The sequence below is a fragment of the Canis lupus genome, chromosome 6 (assembly GCF_048164855.1).
Source record: "Canis lupus baileyi chromosome 6, mCanLup2.hap1, whole genome shotgun sequence".
In the NCBI taxonomy this organism is placed as follows: Eukaryota; Metazoa; Chordata; class Mammalia; order Carnivora; family Canidae; genus Canis; species Canis lupus.
The window spans coordinates 2,840,030-2,863,526 of record NC_132843.1 but is presented as its reverse complement, the minus strand read 5'-3'; the positions used below and the strand labels follow the sequence as shown (position 1 = coordinate 2,863,526).

At 43.1% G+C, this 23,497-nt stretch overlaps 1 protein-coding gene across 9 annotated transcripts in view; it reads left to right on the top strand.

Moving 5' to 3' along the window:
- CEP192 (centrosomal protein 192) overlaps positions 1-7,439 on the top strand; it is a 157,517-nt gene extending 150,078 nt beyond the window's left edge. For 6 of the 9 annotated variants that reach the window (XM_072828630.1, XM_072828635.1, XM_072828629.1 and 3 more), the window contains 3 exons: positions 957-1,086; positions 1,784-1,842; positions 7,025-7,439. In XM_072828630.1, coding sequence (XP_072684731.1) covers positions 957-1,086; positions 1,784-1,842; positions 7,025-7,166 — 331 coding nt within the window. In that variant the 3' untranslated portion in view covers positions 7,167-7,439. Of the gene's footprint in view, positions 1-956; positions 1,087-1,783; positions 1,843-3,350; positions 3,728-7,024 lie in introns of those variants that run through there. The other 3 variants (XM_072828633.1, XM_072828631.1, XM_072828634.1) reach the window with 2 other exon arrangements.
- The last annotated feature ends 16,058 nt before the right edge of the window (positions 7,440-23,497 follow it).

Below are 23,497 nucleotides of genomic sequence, written 5' to 3'. Positions count from 1 at the left end.
ATTGAATGACATGATCAGATTCCAGTATTTGTAGAAAAATCATCTGGCTGTGGTACAGTCTGATTAGAAGGAGGCAAGAGTAGATATGGTAAAATGAGTCAGAAGCTATTTTTAAGTAGTCCAGGACTAAAGTAGTGTCAAGAAAGATGAAGAGAAATGGACAGATAGGAGAAGTCTATAGAAGGAAATTCAGAGGACTCAGTAAATGGGTTTGAGTAAGGGGGCTTGAAAGAGAACAGTGGTCAAAGTTGGCTCCCAAACAGAAATAAACTGGAGGGTCAGGTTTGAGAAGATCCCAGGTTTAATCTGTATTTGTGGAGACAGATCACTGTATGGTGATAGGCGTGTTGCCTAGGCGCAGTCTAGGCTGAGATACAGATCTGGGAGTCACATGAGGGTGGGGTTGCTGGATCACCACCGGAATTGCCTAGGGAGACTGCGCGAGAGCAGTAGGGATGTCCAGGATCCAGCCCCAGAGGACAGTAGCATTGGTGGTGAGGGAGTGGGAATGAGCTTGCACAGACGGCCTAGCATCTAGGTCACTGCATCAAATGCTGCCGAGAGACTAGAGCTTGAGTCCTACCATCAGGGTAGTGTGTCAGGAAAAATGAAGGTCATCCAGTGGACTGCATGGTGAGTGGTATGGGTAACGTGAACTAAGGCAACAGGAGCACCTGCATGCACATGGGGTGTGAGGCGAGCAGAGAGGCTTTCTCCGGGGAGAGAGGAGCTGTCCTGTCCCATGTAGCAGCTGACCCTACAGCTTGTCAGACTGCTGTGGTGGTGTTCGATCTTCACACACAGTAATGAAGCTGCCATTACAGAACTAGTTTCCAGCTGAGTTGTGAGAGAAAATACAAATCAAAACACAAAACACTTCCTAACTGCATGTAGACAAGTAGTTTAAATTACTTACCTGGATTTTAAATAGTTGATTTTTCAATCTGTTTCCAAAGCAGGCAGCTTGACCTGACTCACCGTGGGGTTTATGCCTCAGAAGATGTGTATCGGTTTCTGCCAACTAGGGTAGGGGAATCCAGGACGTTGAAGGTCAATTTGCGAAATAATTCTTTCATTATGCACTCTGTAAGTTGGAAATAGTATTGTGGGTTTTGGGAAAGTGGATGTGTTCAACTATTTGATAAATATTTTCCTAATAGAGGGAGACAGAACATGAGAGACTCCTAACTCTGGGAAACGAACTAGGGGTGGTGGAAGGGAAGGTGGGCGGGGGGTGGGGGTGACTGGGTGACGGGCACTGAGGGGGACAGTTGATGGGATAAGCACTGGGTGTTATTCTATATGTTGGCAAATTGAACACTGATAAAAAATAAATTTATAAAAAATATATATATATAATTTCCTGATAATTTAGGAGCTCGTTCTGTAGTTTATACTTGAGTTATAATAATGAGTTGATTTTTTTTTTTTTTTAATGCCTTATACTGTGTTTGAAAACAGACTCCTGGGAAATTCATGAGTTTTTATCTCAAAATCAGAAATATTTAGCATGTTTTCATATTTTCATTTTAAAATTTTTCCTTGTTTTCTTTTTCTTCTGTACCATCACAGCAACATATTTCTGGATAACATTTACTCTAGTTAGAACTAGAGTAAATTCATATTAAATTAAGTGCGTTTTCATGAGCATTTATTGTCTTAATTTTGTGACTATACTGAAATTTACTAGACACCTTTAATTAAAGAAATGCATGGCATGTTTTAAGTATGCTCAAATATCTAACTTGCATAACTTAATAAAGTGTTTCATTTTAAATTCCAGCTGAAATTTTTAAGTCCCAGAGAGCCTTTCTACGTCAAACATTCAAAATACTCTCTGAGGTGAGTTTATCACAAATCAAAATGTTCTCATCCTAGTGCAGGACTTTGTTTTCAGGACTTTAGGATTTCTCCTGGGGGTTGGGACTTGTGAGCTCTCCCCATTCCACAATAGCTCGTCATCACCATCACCATCACCAACCCCACAGAACAGTCCTTATCATGTTTTTGAAAAAAAAAAAAAAAAAAAAGCTGAGGAACCTGCAGGGAAAGCATTTCATGACTGCCTTTCATGACTGCATATAAGTGTGCTTTACTATCTAGCAACCCAAACTTGTGAGATGGTTTGGATTTAGCATGTGATTCCTGCTACCTGGTCTTTTGCTCGTCACATAAATATATAAAATATTAATTATCTTATGATTTAGAATAAATCCTGCTTTAAGTGTTATTTTTACTATGCTGAGGATCAGGGAGTTAAATTTTCAATAATTGGGACAAAAACTTTCCCAGATTAACTGGGAAAACTTTTACTATATTTGTCCTTCTTCAAATACCCTATACTTCTTAAACTAGGGCCTCATTTTCTTGTCATCCTTGCTACTCTTTGTTTTCCATATGATCTATATTTAGATTGAAATCTCAAACTGGGTTGTTACTGTTATATAGAATTTTAACAGTAGGGTTCTGTTGGACTTACCACTGAAGAATAATTTTATCTCTATCTTTGAATCTTTAATTAAGCTATTTAATTAATTATAAGATCTTTTATTTTAGTGTTAGATGATTCCAAAAACATGTTATGTTCCATTGAAAACTTGGAGCACCCTGTAAACATTCTAGGGCTGCCTCTGAAGCACCAAGACTAGCACCAGGACCAGCCCCATGGATTGTGATGGAACAACACGTTTTCACATCCCTTCTTTTCTTATAATCGCTTAAAAAGCCACATGGAAGAGAAAGGTCTAAGTTTAAAACACCATGACTACACATTTTCTAGCTTCTGTGCTCTGAGTCCTTGACTTCCAGCAGCCTGCAGGCCTCCAGTTAAGGAGGCTTTCTTTGCCCTACTGATCTAGGATGGGTGGTGTTAGATTGTGTTAACAGTGGGTGAGCACTACTGAGTACGTGAGGAAGAAGACGACCAAGTGAAGTCAACACCAAGTCATTGAAATCATCTCTCATGACCGTTCCATAGGCTGAAATTTTACATTTTAAAGTAGAATGACTTCTTTCATCTTTGGAGAAGAAGCAAAACTTTGCTATGGTATCTCACTTGAAAATTTTACCATAAAACTGAAATAATAGTGCCTGTTCTTATTGTAAGTGTTGAGTGCTTTTGTGCTCATGAAATACAAATGCTGGTTGAGAGCAACGTCTAGCTTGCTTTGGCAGGTGGAAGAAACCTATTCTGAGGGTCTGAGAGGCAGTTGCCAGCTTTTGATTAGTGATGTTTTTGTTAATTAGATCTCTGTCTGCTCTATGACACCATTAACTCCAGCCAGAGTAATAACGTGACTCTTTAGTCATCTATAGAGTACATGAGGTAATCCGTGCCTTACTCCAAACAGGCACCTTCCCCATGGCACTCATGAGGCCTGACGGAGCTGTTCTCCTGCTGAAACGTGAAAGCTGCCCAAGGCCTTTGGGACATAAACTGACTGCAACATAGTCAGGAGAGCTTCCCCCAGAGGCCACAGGACTTTTGCCTAGTTCAGAGGTGGGGAACATGAATGTATGTGGGAGATGTAGCCCCCTTAAAGCGATAGATTGTAAAGAATGTAATAGGGAAAGATAAACCCTGATTATCACTTTTTTGGTAAAGTTTGTTTTGAGGACTTGAAGTGATCATTTCTGTCATAGCTGTGTAAAAAGAATTCATTCAGGGAATCCCTGGGTGGCTCAGCGGTTTGGCGCCTGCCTTCGGCCCAGGGCGTGATCCTGGAGATCCGGGATCGAGTCCCACGTCGGGCTCCCTACATGGAGCCTGCTTCTCCCTCTGCCTGTGACTCTGCCTCTCTCTCTCTCTCTCCCTATGAATAAATAAATAAAATCTTTAAAAAAAAAAAAAAAAAAGAATTCATTCATGTTCCACTTAACCCTGAAGAGCATTCTTCTGTTAACCTATTGTTTTATTCAAGTCTAATCTGCTTAGACAGTAGAGTAACTCATTTCTCCCCTCCTGTGCCCACGTCTGCCTGCACCCAGCATCCTGGCAGGCTCCTGCTGCAGAGCTACCCAACTCTGTTATGTCATTCCAGAGGATAGGAAGGTTCTCACACTAAGTCACACTGGGGACAGCACTGTCATTACTTCTTACCAACACACAGGAACCAAGGAGTTTTACCTCATTTTCTTTGATAATGATAGTACCTTGGCTATGCTAAAGGGCCCCTTTTTTCCTGCACAGAGTATTCCTTTTCAGTTAAAAAGAGAAAGAAAAATTATGGTTTATATAATTTGTAGCTTCTGTAGATGGGGACATGTAGTTAAGGAGGTGGTTTAGAGTGCTTTTCCACAGCTACTGCTTCACTCTCTTATGCCTCTTTGGTCTTTTTGTGCCTTTGCTGTAATGTTGGTCCTCAGCTAGTTAAGGGATTTTGAACTAGACGTCTCCTCTGGGCCCTACCTTTTTCCGTGTGTGTGTGTGGTGTGTGTCTGTAGAAGACAGAGGTCAAAGCAGTTTTTAATAATAGTACAAGGTTAAATATATCCATCTTGTAGTGTTTTAGAGCTGTGTTCAATTTCACAGTCCTTTCTAAATTACATTCTAGTTTATTCAGAGTACCTATAAATCTAAAGCAAACAATACATTTTTATCATAATACATTCTTAAAACATTCTCAGTTGAATATAGAACATTTCTGTTCCATATTAAAATTTGTTAATGATGGATTTCTCAGATTTATTTCAGGATATTTTATTACTTTCAGTAACTTATAAGGTATAAAGCCTCTTAAGTTAGCAAACTGTACTACATTATTCTGGGTGCTGAAATGCTAACATGAGGGACGCCCGGGTGGCTCAGAGGTTGAGCGCCTGCCTTCAGCCCAGGGCGTGATCCTGGAATCCCAGGATCAAGTCCCACATCGGGCTCCCTGCGTGGAGCCTACTTCTCCCTCTGCCTGTGTCTCTGCCTCCCTCTCTCTCTCTCTCTCTCTCTGTCTCATGAATAAATAAATAAAATCTTTAAAAAAAAAAGAAAAAAGAAATGCTAATGTGAAAGATAAAATGATAGTTTGTCAGTGCCAAGGACTAGGTACCATTTTTCTTAAAGTCACATTGCTTTGATATAGGAAATTAGAGTACAATGCATTTGGGGAAAATAACCCAGATGCGTGTGTGGTGTGTGTGTGTGTGTGTGTACACGTACATACATATATTTTTAAAATTCTGCCCTGCCAGTTATATCCAGGAAAGGGGCTCTGAAATACTAAAACTGTTCTCCAAAATACTAAAATACCCAAAAGCCAACACTGTACTGAGTTTTATCAGGAAACATAATTCCAAGATATAGTGGAAACAAAAGCATATAACCGTTCTGATTGCTGAACTTTAAAACATGTAGTTCAGAGATGAGACTCAAGGATGAAGTACCTTCCCTCTGAGGAAAGTCTAAAAGCTATAAATTTTCACTTAAAACAATTAAGACTAAACGTCAGTGACATCACATAGGTTGTGATAAAGTATATGTGGTTTCAGTCACCATAGGAATAAAGGGTTTAAAAAAAAAAGGAATAAAGGGTTTTTTGTTGTTGTTGTTGTTTTTGAAGCTCTTGGGATCTAGTTTTATGAACAGAAACCTCCCAACATGATATTTTTTAAAAAATGATTTTTTAGAGAAAGAGAATGAACACATGCAAGCAGGGGGAGGGGCACAGGGAGAGGGAGAGAATCTCAAGCAGTATCCCTGCTGAGTGTCGGGCCTGACAGGGGCTTGATCTCATGACCCTAAGATCATGACTAAAGCTGAAACCAAGGGGTAGATGCTCAGCCCAACTGAGCCACCCAGGCACCCCCAACATAATAGTTTTAGAGACAGGGCACTCATTTCCTGCCTCTGTATCCAGTTGACCCTTGAACAATGCAACGGTTAGGGCTGCCGACCTCCATGCAGTAGAAAATCTGTGTATAACTTTTAACTCCCCCCAAATTTAACTTTTAATGGTCTGTGGACCAGAAGCCTGACCAATAATAGCATTTTTGTGTATGTCTTATATACTATATTCTTACAATAAAGTAAGTTAGAGAAAAGAAAATGTGATCAAAATCATGAGAAAATAAAAAAAAAAATCATGAGAAAATACATTTTATTTTAAAGATTTTATTCATGAGACACGCAGAGACACAGGCAGAGGGAGAAGCAGGCTCCCTGTGGGGAGCCCGATGATGGGACTTGATCCTGGGATCTCAACCTAGCCAAAGGCAGATGCTCAACCACTGAGCCGCCCAGGTGCTCCAAGAAAATACATTTATAGTACTGTACTTTTCCGGGGGGGTGGGGGGGAAATCAACACATAAATGGACCTACTTATTTGAAACCTGTATTGTTTGAGGGTCAAATGTAATCTGAAAATAAATTTTCAAGAAAGTTTTTTATAACAGTTAAGAATACTGGAGCAAACTCTGCACAGACCTGTTGATGAGCAGGTTGGTTTAATAACCCCAGGGGCTCCTGGGTGGCTCAGTTGGTTAGGTGTCTGCCTTTGGCTCAGGTCGTGGTCCTGGAGTCCCAGGATCAAGTCCCACATCAGGCTCTCTGCTCTGCAGGAAGTCTGCTTCTCCCTCTCCCTCTGCCTGCTGCTCCCCCCACTTGTGCTCTGTCAAATAAAAATCTAAAATCTATATATTATATGTATTTCTGCTGGAGGTTGAGTATGCTGCTGGAGGAGGATGGTCAGGATATGTCAGGTGTTCTCTCACTCTTAGGCAGGCCATTCTCTGCCTCTGCAAACAGAACACAAAGTTCCATACACAGTAGCACAGACCTCTCGTTTCCCTTTTCCTATTTTTGTTGAATAGCCAGGAATATATATGCAATACTGTTTGAATCAGATTTTACATGGCCCTCTCCTCCGTGCCAGTTTCTTATTAAATAACATCAAAGAAATGAGAACTAAACTTAAACTGAATGTAACTCTACTAAATTCTTTCATGAAAATCCGATTGTGCTCTCAGTGATACATTTCCGTGATGCACTTGCTGCTGTAGCATCACGCTGATGACCTTTCCTTTCTCTTCACAGAGCGCAGCATTACATCAACATGCCTGTGCAGTTCAGACCCAAGTCCGTGGGCAAATTTGAAGCTTTGCTTGTTGTTCAAACAGATGAAGGCAAGAGTGTTGCTATTCGACTAATGGGTGAAGCTCTTGAAAAAATCAACTAGATACATTTTGTGTAAAGTAAATTACAAAAGTTATGTTTTGGTAACTTTTTCTTACACTACAATATTCTTTTGTATATATTTTGTAAGATTTTTGTTTGTCTTGAGAAGCTTATACTGAAGACCTAAGATATCATGTATGTAGCCTATAGTATTATACTTAACATTTTTAAGGGGAGAAGAGAATTCTATTTTTGCATTGATTATGATACTCTGAATAAATATGGCATATATTTTACTGTGGTGTATCCAGAAATAAACTTAATTTCCACTGAACCTTTTTTATATGATGTCTTACAGAAATCAGAATATTGCTTTTTTCTATTTATTTCAAGCTGCTGTGATTTTTTTTTCCCCCTCCATTACACTGTTTGTTTGTTTGTTTGTTTGTTTTTCTCTCTAAGAAATTCCTTCTCTGGTCCTCTGTCTCTTAGCTAATTGCCCAGACTAGAAAGGAAGTGTACTTTTAAAGAAATTGTTTTTCTCTAGAGTAGGGGAATTCATATTCTGTGCAAATACATTGGAGAGGTTGATGTATTTTGAAATAGATTTATTGTGATGAAAGCTAAATGAGACAGCTGCTCCAGAACGCTGCATAGAAGGAATGCTCCTCAAGCAGGTGGGGGGGGGGGGGGGGAGTCCCTGTGGGAGGATAAATGCCCAATGCAGCATCTTGAGCTGTGAGGTAGAAAAGGTGTGACACAGTTACCTGGTTTTACCCAGGAAGAATATGATTATTAATTGCTTCTCTACCAATACTATTAAGTCCCCTGATAAAGTTTTCTGAGCCCCAGCTAACAGCCGTGTTTGGAGCAGCAAAGTCCCAGATTGTGAGCAGTTGTGTAGTGGCTTGGGATGATCACAATTGGATATTATTGATGGAGCAGAAAGACCACAGAACATGCAAAAAGCTTCCTGGATGGCTTAAATCTGCAACAGTTTGGAACCAGTGATGGTGAGCTGGAGCTAGAAAAACAAATTTCTTCTCTCTTTAAAGTAAAGAAATCTTTAGAAAAGGGAGGGGGCACCTGGGCGGCTCACTTGGTTAGGTGTTCAACTCTTTGTTTCAGCTCAGGTCATGATGTCAGGATCGTGAGATCAAACACCACATCAGGTATGCTCAGCAGGAAGTCTGCTTAAGATTCTCTGTCCCTCTGCCCCTCCCCCCACTCATACACTCTTTCTCTATCTAAAAAATAAATCTTTAAAAAAAGAAAACCATGGAATTTTTTTTCTCTTCTACCTTATTTTCTCTTGCTTAGAAATTCTTTCTTAGAAATCAAATTTATAAACACATTTTTCACAAGTTAAGCAGTTGTTTCTGTTACTGATAGTGCCCTACTCCAATCCAGATTTCGTATATCAAATGTGGATCACTTCATGTTTGAATGTGTATTTATTTGATAACATTCAGCCTCAAAAATCTTGAAATAGTGGTATTGCTTTTTAAAAATGCTCCTCAGTGGGGCAGCCCAGGTGGCTCAGCGGTTTAGCGCCACCTTCAGCCCAGGGTGTGATCCTGGAGACCTGGGATCAAGTCCCGTGTCAGGCTCCCTGCATGGAGCCTGCTTTTCCCTCTGCCTGTGTCTCTGCCTCTCTCTGTCTCATTCTATGTCTCTCATAACTAAATAAAATATTTATTTAAAAAAAAAAAGGGATCCCTGGGTGGCGCAGCGGTTTAGTGCCTGCCTTTGGCCCAGGGCGCGATCCTGGAGACCCGGGATCGAGTCCCACATTGGGCTCCCGGTGCATGGAGCCTGCTTCTCCCTCTGCCTATGTCTCTGCCCCTCTCTCTCTCTCTCTCTGTGTGACTATCATAAATAAATAAAAATTTTAAAAAATTAAAAAAAAAAAAAGTTCCTCAGTGTTACTACATTTCTATTTAACCATCACTTTGCCTTGTAGGTTTTACTTAGGAGGTCAAAAGGGGGGGGGCGGGATTAAGCAAACAAAAAGCTTTAAGAGTGACTTTTCTTCCATAGACTGCTTTTATGGATATGCATTTCTTCTGTGCCTCTGTGTTTTGGAAACCTGGTGCTTGGACTTTCCAGAGGAGTTGGATGTGAACCAGTGAATGCAGCCAGTCATCACTGTAAAGTGGCTATGACCACTGGCTCTCTTCACTGTGATCTGCAGCGTGGAGGAGCATCTAATAGGCAGAGTTACCATATATGTTTTCCCTAATTAGCTTTCCATCTAGAAGCTGGTTCTCCTCTCCCATCCCTTACCAGATTGATATCTTAACCTCTCCTCTGAGCTTCAAACTCAGCCAGCCATTTCCACTTGGTTTTCTGAATAGGCAGGCGTCTCAAACTTTGGATTCCCTCCCTACTTCAAACATGTTTCTCTCTAGCTTTCCTCATCTGCATTGACGTCCCCACTGTCCATCCAATTTGTTAGCTAAAACCCTGGGTTTGGATGTTTTACCCTCATGCCCATCAACTCTACTGAACGTGTCTCACAGAAGTCCTTGTCTGTGTCCAGGGGTGGCCACCATCCTCACTGGCAGATGGTGGCGGTAGTCTCCTTGCCATACCGCTGCTGGTGCTCCTTTCTCCACCAGCAGGCAGAGTTGCATTTATAAAAATGTAGGCCAGAGCCGAGCCTCCCCTGCTTAAATATATAATTACAATACACACGGTCTGAGCCCACACTCACTCCTCTGTTGGCCTAGGAGGCTATTGGTCATCTGGCCTCTGCCTCCATCTGCAGCCTTATCCATTCTCCAACTACTTGCACCAGCCCCAAGGCCTTTGTTCTCTGGCTCAGTCACTAAGGCCTTCTCATTTGGTGGACCTTTGGCTTAAAACTCTTCCCTAGATCTTGGCTTGTTCCCCCCCTCCCCAGGGGGGCCTTTTCTGACCACTGTGTCCAGGGGAGCCCCTGACTATCATAACTAAATAATTCACATAAATAAATAACTAATGTGACTATCTCACATCACACTGCTTGCTTTTTCTTATATACTTGTTAACTAGTTACTTGTCTCCCTCTAGAATGTAAGTTCTGTGGAGCCACAGGCCTGGATTCCCCTCCTGACCACTACATCCCCAGACCTGGTCAGCCCCATGTATGTATGATATGACTGACCACATTCGTTGTTCTGTAAGGTTCTCTGCACACTGCCCTGACCCAAAAGCCCAGCCATGCTTCTCATCAGCCCTAGGAAACCTCATTCCAGGCTTCCCCCAAGATTTCTTATCTAGTTTCTCACCATAATAGGTCAACAATTATTGAGTGCTTCCTATGTGGCAGGTAGGGTCTCAAGTGCCCTATATGCACGGTCACCCTTAATTCCCATCGGCTTTATAGAGACAGACCCTTTCTTGGCAGAGAGGCCTGTGGGAGAGAGGGTCAGGAGCCTGACTTCTGCTGCAGCCTCCAGGCCCCTGGGAGCATGTCTGGGAACAGATCGGTGGATGGTGCTGAGCCTCAGGAGCACAGGATAGCCCGATGGCCTGGTGTGGATTAGCAAACTCAGGCTCAGACTATAGGCCAGGGCTGGGATCCAAGCCTTGGTCTTTCTGACTTGGGTGCCTAGTTGCAGATAATAGAAACTCTTCTTGCAGTAATTAGAAAAATTGTAACGCTAGTATATGTCTGTTTTTTAAAAGTTAGAGTCCCTTTGGTTGTAAAGCAACCCTGAGATCACAGATTAGCCTGTCTGATGCACAGTCCTGCTTCTCAGCCAGGCAAGATATTTAGCAGGCAAGACCTAAAGTTCCGTAGAATTCAGGGCTGATTAATGTGCGTCATAACTGATTTAATTAGGTCAGGAATGAGACAGGGTAAGAGGGCATCTGTTTTCAGTCTTCAATTAAACTCAGGGATGATTTTATACTTATGACATACATGTTTTATGGGACATGGATCTCTGTAGAATTAAATTGGGCTGTTTCTCACAAATACAAACTTGTTCTCTTAAGTGGTTTTCCTCCCTTTTCAATTCAGTGTTAGTTTTTTAAAAATTTTATATTTAACATGGGAGATACTTGATATTTTATAGGGGTTTGATGAAAACCTTGTTCTGAAGTGGGAATCTACTTCCCAGCATCTCGCGTTTAGTGGGAACTACTGTGTTGGTCCTCTTAGAGATGCATCGTTGCCTGCTGCACGTGCTAGCTGCCCAGACTGTGAGGACCTAAAGGTGTCCTGTTGCCAGAGCAACTACCCATCCACCGATCTGTCCCCAGACACGCTCCTAGGGGCCTGGAGGCTGCAGCAGGAGGAAGGCCTCTCTGCCAAGAAAGGGTCTGTCTCTATAAAGCCGATGAAAATTAGGGAGACAATACATATAGGGCCCTTGAGACCCAACCTGCCACATAGGAAGCACTCAACAATTGTTGACCTATTATGGTGAGAAACTAGATAAATCTTGAGGGAAGCCTGGAAGTGATTGTGTTTAATTCAAAGCAGGCTTGGCATACACAGCCTAAGGCAACTTTCTTCTTACTATGACTTCAGGTGGGACAGGAAACTTTGCGCTGCTTGCTTCAGCCAGATTCTCCTTATATTGTGGTTGACTCACAAAACAGCCCTTGTGTAGGAATCAGGGCAAGGAAATCCAGTCTTGTGTTTTGCTGTACATAAGGTTTGGGCCCTGAGAAGTTTTGAGGCTGGGCCAGAAACACCGTCATCATCTCAACGGCTCATAACAAGCATTGTCCAAATTCGTGTTGGATGGGGTAGGACTGCTGGAGGGGAAAATGGGGGAGGGCACAATGCAGCGGGGCTACTGCACGGCTCCGCAGAGGTCACCTCTCTCAGCAGAGCACCACATCCTCAGTCTTGGAAGTTGGTTCTTCAGCAACTTCTTTGGGAACTGTCTTTTTTTTTTTTTTTTTTTTTTTTTTTTCAAAAAAAAGGGGGGAGGGGAATCCCTGGGTGGCTCAGCGGTTTAGCACCTGCCTTTGGCCCAGGGCGCAATCCTGGAGTCCCGGGATCAAGTCCCACATGGGGCATGGAGCCTGCTTCTCCCTCCTCCTGTGTCTCTGCCTCTCTCTATATATATATGTCATAAATAAATAAATAAATAAATAAATAAATAAATAAATAAATAATCAATCTTTTTAAAAAATAAAAATAAAAAAAGATTTTTATTTATTTGAGTGAGCAGGGGGCAGGGGGGCTGGAAGGGAGAGGGAGAAGCAGGCTCCCTGATGAGCAGAGCCCAAAGCGAGACTAGATCCAAGGACCCTTGGATCATGACCTGAGCCGAAGGCAGACACTCAACCGACTGAGCCACCCAGGTGCCCCAGGAACTGTCTTTATTAAAACATCCAGAAAGGCCAGTTTGTTCTGCTGCTTGGGCCATGCATGTCCTAATCCCTCTGTTCCAGCCTGGTTCCCCCTCACTTGCTCTTCCTGCCCCCGGGAATGGGCCTCCCAATACATCCCTTTCATGGGAATACTTTCCCACAGGAGGACCTTTCTTACCTGCCTTCCAGGTCATCAGGGAAGCTGGCCTATTGACTAACGAGTAATTGTGCTGAATGATTGATTCTCTGTAGAGTGTCTGTTCCATATATTCAGCTGGAAGCGCCAGGAGGGCAAGGACCAGGGCTGGCTGGTTTACCTCTGAAGCCTCTGTGCCTAAAGTAGTTGCTGATTTATGGTAGGTTATTCCATGTTCTGAATGAATACCTCACCATCAAGTTTTTGTACCATAATATTTAGGTGCAAATACCAAGAGTATATGAATAATAACATAGGAATGGATGGGCCCTTGTTAATATGTATTTAATGACATATTATTTTTTTAAGTAGGCTCTACTCTGAACATGGGGCTTGAACTCACGACCTTAAGATGAAGAGTCCCGTGCTCTCCTGACCAAGCCAGCCAGGTGCCCCTAATATAGTGATGTATTTCTATCTCAAGCCATGAACAAATAGTGCTAGTGGAGAAGCACTGGAGTGAGCAGCAGGGTACCCTGCTTACGGCACAGCTGTCTTATGGTATGGCCCTGGAGGCCTACCCGATGGGCCCTGTGCATGTAGACAAGGGAAGATCTGAGATGGATCCAACAGGTAATTTCATTGTTTTTGTTTTTTTAATTTTTATGTATTTATGATAGAGAGAGAGAGGCAGAGACACAGGCAGAGGGAAAAGCAGACTCCATGCACCGGGAGCCCGACGTGGGATTCGATCCCGGGTCTCCAGGATCGCGCCCTGGGCCAAAGGCAGGTGCCAAACTGCTGCGCCACCCAGGGATCCCGGTGATTTCATTGTTGATGGGAGTTTCTAAGAGAATTTCCTTTATAAACAATAAGAGAATTCAGTCATGTGGCCAGTACAAACTCAGTATGCAAATCAGTCATCTGTACATAAGAAAATAATAACAGAATATAATGGAAGACAAAACACCCAGGAATATATGTATAAAGAAATAAGTAAAATTTATATGAAGGAGACTTGGAAGTCTCACTGCAGGCTGCAGAAGGAAGCTTGAGAGGAGGAAGGACACATGCCCACCTCATCACTGTGCAGGACCCTGTAGGAAGAGTCTCACACCCCTGCCTGGTGGCGTCCCCCCAGGACTGACGCTTCGTGCCCACTGCTGGTTGAGAGCTCTCCACAAACCAGGGAATGGCCTCAACCCTTGTCTGCGGCATCACTGCGCTTGGAGCTGTGCCCACAACGGACTGTCCAGCTGCCACATCTTCGCTCTTGCCTCTACCCTCCTTAGAGCACCTCCATAACTTTTCATTTCCTTTTTTTAGAGGATAAAACCCTACACTTCCATACATCTCTATTAGGATTTTACATGTCCTTTTAACTGTGCTAAAGTTTGGTTAGGATTTTATAAGGATTATTACAGCTTTAGTTACAAAGTTGACTTTAAGTAGCAGCCACCCCTCACCCACTTCCTGCCAGGGCTGACGCCAGCAAAGGTCAAATATGCCAGACCCTGGCTATCTTCACATCCCCTCAAGCTAAGCTCCAAAGGAGAGGCCTTCTGAGGACAGGACCCATCCTTCCCTTTGGCTCTGAATGCTGTCATATGCAACCCGGAGCAATGGCAGCCATCTGTAGCTAAGTAGTGACAAATAGCAATGGACAAGAAGACACTTCTGAGAATAGCAGGGCAGAGGATGATGCCCTGGGCCACCTAGGCCGCTACAGAGCTGCCATAGCCCAGATGTCCTGTTTTCTTACAACAGCAACAGCCAACACTGAGCTAGGATCCTGCATGGATTATCCTGCTTGTGTGCATGGGAACCTGTAACACTAGCTGAACCACGGGACCTCTGGACCAAGGTAGGCGGAGAGTTCGCCTTTACTGGACTATCTAAATTTTCTAACATGTTCGTTCCAGTATTAACAATTTTTATAATGGTTTTTTAAAAGGTAAACAACATGGGGATCTCTGGGTGGCGCAGCGGTTCAGCGCCTGCCTTTGGCCCGGGACGTGATCCTGGAGTCCCGGGATCAAGTCCCGTGTCGGGCTCCTGGCATGGAGCCTGCTTCTCTCTCTGCCTGTGTCTCTGCCTCTCTCTCTCTTTCTCTATGTCTATCATGAATAAATAAATAAAATCTAAATAAATAAATAAATAAATAAATGGTAAACACATGAGTTCTTTTAGTAAGAGATTTTTTTTCCTGCCAACATTCAGTAAACTTGATGGAAGGTATCACTTAATAATTAAGGTATTTGGGCCAATTTATTGGGCAACCAAATGTTACCTACTGACAGTAGTCTTGTTTCAGAAGGCTTTTTTTTTTTTAAGATTTTATTTACTTGAGAGAGAGAATGGGCATGAGCAGGGGAAGGGACGGAGAGGGAGAAGCAGGCTCCCCCTTGAGCAGGGAGCCCAATAGGGGGCTCGATCCCAGGACCCTGGAATCATAACCTGAGCTGAAGACAGACACTCAACCAACTAAGCCACCCAGGCGCCCCCTGAAGGCATTTGAAGTGACACCTCCCAGTAAAATTCTAGATGGATTCTTTCCTTCTGAAGAACTTGTGCTTCAGATCCTCACTATTCTCCCAGAAGTCTCTGCTGAACCACAGAAGCTGGAGTCCCTCTCCAGGGCCCAAGGTGGGAATTTGCAGGCAGTAGAAGTAACCAGGTAGCTGGACGCTCATCAGTCTACTTACAGTGTTTCAGTCTGGTGTTCATGGCGAGAAACAGGCTTACAGAGCAGGGTGGCTTGGTTTACCCTGACCGTTCACCTTGGAGAGCCTCTGGTGATAGACTGCAGAGTGTCTGAGAGATCTGGAAATATATCGTGATTATTCTCAATTGCAGGGCTGCTCCCCAACCTGATCTGCCTTTGGAAGGTGGCACTTTAACCATGCCTGGATACCCTTGGTGACGGTGCTTCTGGTTTCTCAGAATTCAGTGCAGCGCATTTACAGAAAAGTGCCTCCACACCTACTGTTGAGAAGGTTCTAACTCCCTTATCTGAGAGGCTACTGGAAAGCTGCATTCAAGGAATGCTTGTTTCTCACAGTTATGCCCAGCATATTTCCAATCTGCCTCCGTAGCTGCTTTTTGAGAGATGTTCTAACTCCCTTATGTGAGGGACTAACCAAAAGCTGCATTCGGGGGAGGGGAGGGTGGGGCAGGATGGCGGGGAGAGGAGAGTCCCCAAGTCACCCGCCCCCCCCCAACTTACCTAGGTGACTCAAACCATCCTGAACACCTACGAATTCCACCTGAGATTTAAAGCAAGAACACCTGGGGACGCCTGGGTGGCTCAGCGGTTGAGCATCTGCCCCTGGCTCAGCGCATGATCCGCGGGCCCAGGATCGAGTCCCACATCAGGTTCCCTGCCTGGAGCCTGCTTCTCCCTCTACATCTCTGCCTTTCTCTCTGTGTGTCTTTCATGAATAAATAAAATCTCTTAAAAAAAAAAAAAAAAGGCATGAACACCTGGCCCTCCAGGACGGGAGAGCCCAGCCCAGGAGCAGCAGAACTTGAAAAATCCGCAACAAGGTTTGCCTGATAGAAAAGCGCTCAGCAGGGCAGCCCCGGTGGTTCAGTGGTTTAGCGCCGCCTTCGGCCCAGGGTGTGATCCTGGAGACCCGGGATCGAGTCCCACATCAGGCTCCCTGCATGGAGCCTGCTCCTCCCTCTGCCTGTGGCTCTGCCTCTCTCTCTCCTCTCTGTGTATTCTCATGAATAAATAAATAAAATCTTAAAAAAAAAAAAAAAAAGGAAAAGCGCTCAGCAGAGAAATTGGGCAGAACCGCAGGAGGGGCAGTGGGGCCTCCAGATTCCCGGGGTCACTAGCAGAAGAGGGGCGCCCGGGGGAGAGCGCACCACACGGCAGCCAAGCTCCGGAAAGGGCTGGAGCGCGCCTGGCGGGGCCTCGGGGAGAAGCCGGGTGGTCAGGCGGCGGCTCCCGACGGAGGGGGCTGCACCCTGCAGCCTTCGGAGGCCCCGGGAACGCGATTCCAGCAGCACAGGCCCCGGATCCCAGGGCGCTGGGACACAGCCCACCATCCTGTGCTCCCCCCCGGGACAGGTAGAAGGGGGACTGCATAGGACAGGGAGGACTCTCCTGCCGCTGGGCGCCCCGGAGCTGTGCAGGTCAGCGACCCCCACCACCGGAGCATCCAGGCCAGTGTGGACTGGGAGACTAGGGTAGTTACCCGCGGGGAGCTGACTCCAGGTCAGGACCTGGCTGCTGCCAGTGTGGTTGTTCCTCCTGGTGTCACCCTGTGCCTGGGAGGGGCGGGGCTGCCAGGGGACAGGGGACTCATTGGGTAAACAGCTCCCACTGAGCCGGCACCCGATGGGGGGGGGGGGGCGGGGATCTCCCCCAGGTGCACACACCTGAGAATCAGCACAGTAAGCCCCTCCCCCAGAGACCAGCTGGAAGGACAGAGGAAGAGCAAGTCCTAGACTGAGCAGCGCTGGAAAGCTCCAGGGGGAGTCGAGGGATTTATAGTATATAGAACTAGAGGGTACCCTTCCTTTTTTTCCCTTTTCCCAGTACAACTCGTTTTTATATCAGACTAAAAATTTCCAGTATTTTTTCTCTTTTCCAACCTTAACTGTAATATTTTACCACCTCTTCATTTTTAAGTTTCTTCCTTTTTGACTTTCATATTTCTACACAATTATAGATCTATTTATAATCTATAATAGATTATAGATCTATTTTCCACTTCTACATTCCCTTCAACATACTCAATTTAATTTTGGGAGATATACAAGATGCAGGTTTTGTTTTCTGTTTTTTTGTTTTTATCTGCCTCATTTTGTATTACAATGGTAGAAGTTAATACCTTCTAAAACATGACCAACATGCACCCAGAACCAAATGGTATACCGGGCTGGTTCATTTGGTGAGATTATATTCTCTCTTCATTCCCATTCTGCCCCCCTCTTTTATCTTGTTTATGTTTTGGTGGTCAATGTTGGGGCCTTCTACAAGTATTGGTTTATATAAATTTGGGACTGAGCATCCTCTACCATAGAGAACAAAATATACTCAGAACCAAGAGGATCACCCTCTAGGACCCCTCAGGTAGACTACATTCTCCCTCCACTACCACTTCTTCACCACCACCATCTCCCAGACCCCCTCCTTTTTTTTTTTTTCCCGTATCTTTTTCCTTTTTTTCCTCTTTACTTTTGCTTTCTGCTCTTCTTTTTTTCTTTTTTGGGGGATTCTTGGCCTTTTACTTTTCACTACTTGTTTTAAAATTTATCACTTTAGTAGTCCTTTTTATTTTGTTCTGATCTTAATCATTTTCTAGTCTTTGATCTTGTCAGAATCATCTAGGATGAAATTTACTTAGGTCATCGTTGATATTCTTGACTCAGCCTGCTCATACAGCCACTTTGCACAGAGCAAAATGACTAGAAGGAAGAACTTCCCACAAAAGTAAGAATCAGAAACAGTAATCTCTGCCACAGAGCTACAGCATATGGATTACAATTCGATGTCAGAAAGCCAATTTAGAAGCACAATTATAAAGCTACTGATGGCTCTGGAAAAAATAATAAAGGATTCTAGAGACTTCAGGATTGCAGAATTTAGATCTAATCAGGCCGAAATTAAAAATTAAATGATTTGCAATCCACACTGGATGTCCTAACTACTAGGGTTAATGAGGTGGAAGACAGAGTGAGCAACACAGAAGACAAGTTGATGGCAAGGAAGGAAACTGAGGAAAAAGAGAAAAACAAGAGCCCATGAGGAAAGGTTAAAGGAAATAAATGATGGCTTAAGAAGGAAGAATTTATGTATAATTGGGGATACAAAAGAGGCCGAGAGGGACAGAGGGTCAGAAAGCATATTTGAACAAATCATAGCTGAGAACTTCCCAAATCTGGGGAAGGAAACAGGCACTCAGATCCAGGAGATAGAGGGCCCCCCCGCCAAAAATCAATAAAAACCATTGAACACCTCAACATTTAACAGTGAAACTTAGAAATTCCAAAGATAAAGAGAAAATCCTTAAAGAAGTGATAGACAAGAGATGCTTAACTAATATGGGGAGAAGTATCAAATTATAGCAGACCTCTCCACAGAGGCCTGGTGGGCCAGAAGTGGTGGCATGATATATTCAGGGTACTAAATGAGAAGAACATGCCACCAAAGATACTTTATCCAGCTGTCATTCGGAATAGAACAAGAGATAAAGAGCTTCCAGGATAGGCAGAAACTGAAAGAATATGTGACCACGAACCGGTTCTGCAAGAAATATTAAGGGGAACCCTGTAAAAAAAGGAGGGAGCCCAAAGAAACAATCCACCAAAACAGGGACTGAATAAGTATTACAATGACACTAAATTCATATCTTTCAATAGTTGCTCTGAACGTGAACGGGCTAAATGATCCCATCAAAAGATGCAGGGTTTCAAACTGGATAAAAAAGCAAGACCCATCTGTTTGCTGTCTACAAGAGACTCATTTGAGACCTAAGGACACCTCCAGCCAGAAATTGAAAGGTTCGAGAACCATTTACCATTCAAATGGTCCTCAAAAGAAAGCTGGGGTAGCAGTCCTCATATCAGATAAAGTTTATCCCAAAGACTGTAGTAAGAGATGAAGAGGGACACTATATCATGTTTAAAGGGCCTATCAAACGAGAAGACCTAACAATCATGAATATTTATGCCACTAATGTGGGAGCTGCCCAGTATATCAATTAATAACCAAAGTAAAGACATACTCAGATAATAATACACTGGAAGTAGGAGACTTCAACATGGCGCTTTCTCCAAGTAACAGATTTTCTTTTTTCTTTTTTATTTTTTTAAAGATTATTTATTTATTTATTCATAGACACACACACACACACAGAGAGAGAGAGAGAGAGAGAGAGAGAGCGGGGCAGAGACACAGGCAGAGGGAGAAGCAGGCTCCATGCAGGGAGCCTGACGTGGGACTTGATCCAGGGTCTCCAGGATCACGCCCTAGGCTGCAGGCGGCGCTAAACCACTGTGCCACCAGGGCTGCCCATTGACAGATTTTCTAAGCACAATATCACCAAAGAAACAAGGGGCTTAAATGATACACTGGACCAGATGGATTTCACAGATATCTACAGAACTTTCCATCTGAACGCAACTGAATACACTTTCTTCTCAAGTGCACATGGAACTTTCCCTAGGATAGAACACATACTGGGTCACAAATCAGGTCTCAACCGATACCGAAAGATTGGGATTGTCCTCTGCAGATTTTCAGACCACAATGCTTTGAAACTTGAACTTAATCACAAGAAGAAACTTGGAAGAAACTCAGACACGTGGAGGTTAAAGAGCATCTTACTAAAAGATGAACGGGTCAACCAGGAAATTAGAGAGGAATTAAAAAGATTCATGGAAACTAATGAAAATGAAGATACAGCTGTTCAAAATCTTTGGGATACAGCAAAAGCAGTCCTAAGAGGGAAATACATCACAATACAAGCATCCCTCAAAAAACTGGAAAAGACTCAAATACACAAGCTAACCTCACACCTATAGGAACTGGAGAAAGAACAGGAAATAAAACCTACACCAAGCAAAAGAAGGGAGATAATAATGATTTGAGCAGAACTCAATGAAATAGAGACCAGAAGAACTGTAGAACAGATCAACAAAACCAGGAGTTGGTTCCTTGAAAAAAATAATAAGATAGATAAACCCCTAGCCCGCCCTATGAAAAAGAAAAAAGACTCAAATTAATAAAATCATGAATGAAAGAGGAGAGATCACAACCAATACCAAGGAAATACAAGCGATTTTAAAAACATATTACAAGCAGCCAAACGCCAATAAATTAGACAATTTAGGAAAAAAATGGATGCATTTCTGGAGAACCACAAATTACCAAAACTGGAACAGGAAGAAATAGAAAACCTGAACAGGCCAATAACAATTGAGGAATTTGAAGCAGTCACCAAAAACCTTCCAAGACACCAAAGTCCAGGGCCAGATGGCTTCCCAGGGGAATTCTACCGAACATTTAAAGGAGAAACAATACCTATTCTACTAAAGCTGTTCCACAGAGTAGAAAAGGACACAACACTTCCAAACTCGTTTTATGAGCCAGCATCACTTTGATCCCCAAACCAGACAAAGACCCCACCAAAAAGGAGAATTATAGACCAATAACCCTGATGAACACAGATGCAAAAATTCTCACAAGAGACTAGCCAATAGGATCCAACAGTACATTAAGAAGATTATTCACCATGACCAAGTGGGATTTATCCCCGGAATGCAAGAGTGGTTCAACACTCACAAAACAATCGACATGATAGATTATATCAACAAGAGAAAAGACAAGAACCGTGTGATCCTCTCAATAGATGCAGAAAAAGCATTTGACAAAATACAGCCTCCATTCCTGATCAAAACCCTTCAGAGTGTAGGGATAGAGAGACTATCCTCAGAATCTTAAAAGCCATCTATGAAAAGTCCAAAGTGAATATCATTCTCAATGGTGAAACAGTGAGAGCCTTTCCCCCTAAGATCAGGAACACAACAGAGATGCCCACTCTCACCAATGTTAGTCAACATAGTACTAGAAGTCCTAGCCTCAGCAATCAGACAACAAAAAGAAATAAAAGGCATTCAAATTGGCCAAGAAGAAGTCAAACTCTCCCTCTTTGCAGATGACATGATACTGTACATAGAAAACCCAAAAGACTCCACCCCAAGATTGCTAGAACTCATACAGCAATTCAGCAAAGTGGCAGGATACAAAACCAATGCCCAGAAATCAGTGGCATTTCTATACACTGACAAGGAGACTGAAGAAAGAGAAATTAAGGGAGTCAATCCCATTTACAATTGCATCCCAAAGCATAGGGTACCTAGTAATAAACCTAACCAAAGAGGTAAAGGATCTATACCCTAAAAACTACAGGACACTTCTGAAAGAGATTGAGGAAGACACGAAGAGATGGAAAAATATTCCATGCTCATGGATTGGAAGAATTAATATTGTGAAAATGTCAATGTTACCCAGGGCGATTTACACATTTAATGCAATCCCTATCAAAATACCATGGACTTTCTTCACAGAGTTGGAACAAATTATCTTAAGATTTGTGTGGAATCAGAAAAGACCCCGAATAGCCAGGGGAATATTGAAAAGGAAAACTATAGCTGAGGGCATCACAATGCCAGATTTCAGGTTGGACTACAAAGCTGTGGTCATCAAGACAGTGTGGTACTGGCACAAAAACAGACACATAGATCAATGGAACAGAATAGAGAACCCAGAAGTGGACCCTCAACTCTATGGTCAACTAATATTCGATAAAGGAGGAAAGACTATCCACTGGAAAAAGGACAGTCTCTTCAATAAATGGTGCTGGGAAAATTGGACATCCACATGCAGAAGAATGAAACTAGACCACTCTCTTTCACCAGACACAAAGATAAACTCAAAATGGATGAAAGATCTAAATGTGAGACAAGATTCCGTCAAAATCCTAGAGGAGAACACATGCAACACCCTTTTTGAACTTGGCCACAGTAACTTCTTACAAGATGTTTAAGGAAGGCAAAAGAAACAAAAACAAAAATGAACTATTGGGACTTCATCAAGATAAGAAGCTTTTGCACAGCAAAAGAAACAGTCAACAAAACTAAAAGACAACCTACAGAATGGGAGAAGATATCTGCAAATGATGTATCAGATAAAGGGCTAGTTTCCAAGATCTATAAAGAACTTATTAAACTCAACACCCAATAAACAAACAATCCAATCATGAAATGGGCAGAAGACATGAACAGAGATTTCACCAAAGAAGACCTACACAAGGCCAACAAGCACATGAGAAAATGCTCCACATCACTTGCCATCAGGGAAATACAAATGAAAACCACAATGAGATCCCACCTCACACCAGTGAGAATGAGGAAAATTAACAAGGCAGGAAACCACAAATGTTGGAGAGGATGTGGAGAAAAGGGAACCCTCTTACACTGTTGGTGGGAATGTGAACTGGTGCAGCCACTCTGGAAAACTGTGTGGAGGTTCCTCAAAGAGTTAAAAATAGACCTGCCCTACGACCCAGCAATTGCACTGTTGGGGATTTACCCCAAAGACTCAGATGCAATGAAACACCGGGACACCTGCACCCCGATGTTTCTAGCAGCAATGTCCACAATAGCCAAACTGTGGAAGAAGCCTCGGTGTTCATCGAAAGATGAATGGATAAAGAAGATATGGTCTATGTATACAATGGAATATTCCTCAGCCATTAGAAAGGACGAATACCCACCATTTGCTTCAACGTGGATGGAACTGGAGGGTATTATGCTGAGTGAAGTAAGTCAATCAGAGGACAAACATTATATGGTCTCCTTCATATGGGGAATATGAAAAATACTGAAAGGGATGATAAAGGAAAGGAGGAAAAATGAGTTGGAAAAATTCTAGGGAGAGACAAATGGTGAGAGACTCCTAACTCTGGGAAACAAACAAAGGGTTGAGGAAGGGGAGGTTGGGAGGGACTTGGGGTAACAGGTGACGAGCACTAAGGAGGGCATTTGATGGGATGAGCACTGGGTGTTATATGTTGGCAAATCAAACCTCAATAAAAAAATACTTTAAAAAATGCTGGAAAAGAAAAAATTAAATATTCAATATACTCTTTTTAAGGAAAAAAAAAATAAACCTGCCCCAAAAGTAATAAGATACGTGGGAATAAACCTCACCAAAGGGGCAAAAGATTTGTACTCTGAAAACTATCAAACACCAAGGATAGAAACTGAACAACAGGGATCCCTGGGTGGCGCAGCGGTTTGGTGCCTGCCTTTGGCCCAGGGCGCAATCCTGGAGACCCGGGATTGAATCCCACGTCGGGCTCCTGGTGCATGGAGCCTGCTTCTCCCTCTGCGCCTCTCTCTCTCTCTCTCTCTCTCTCTCT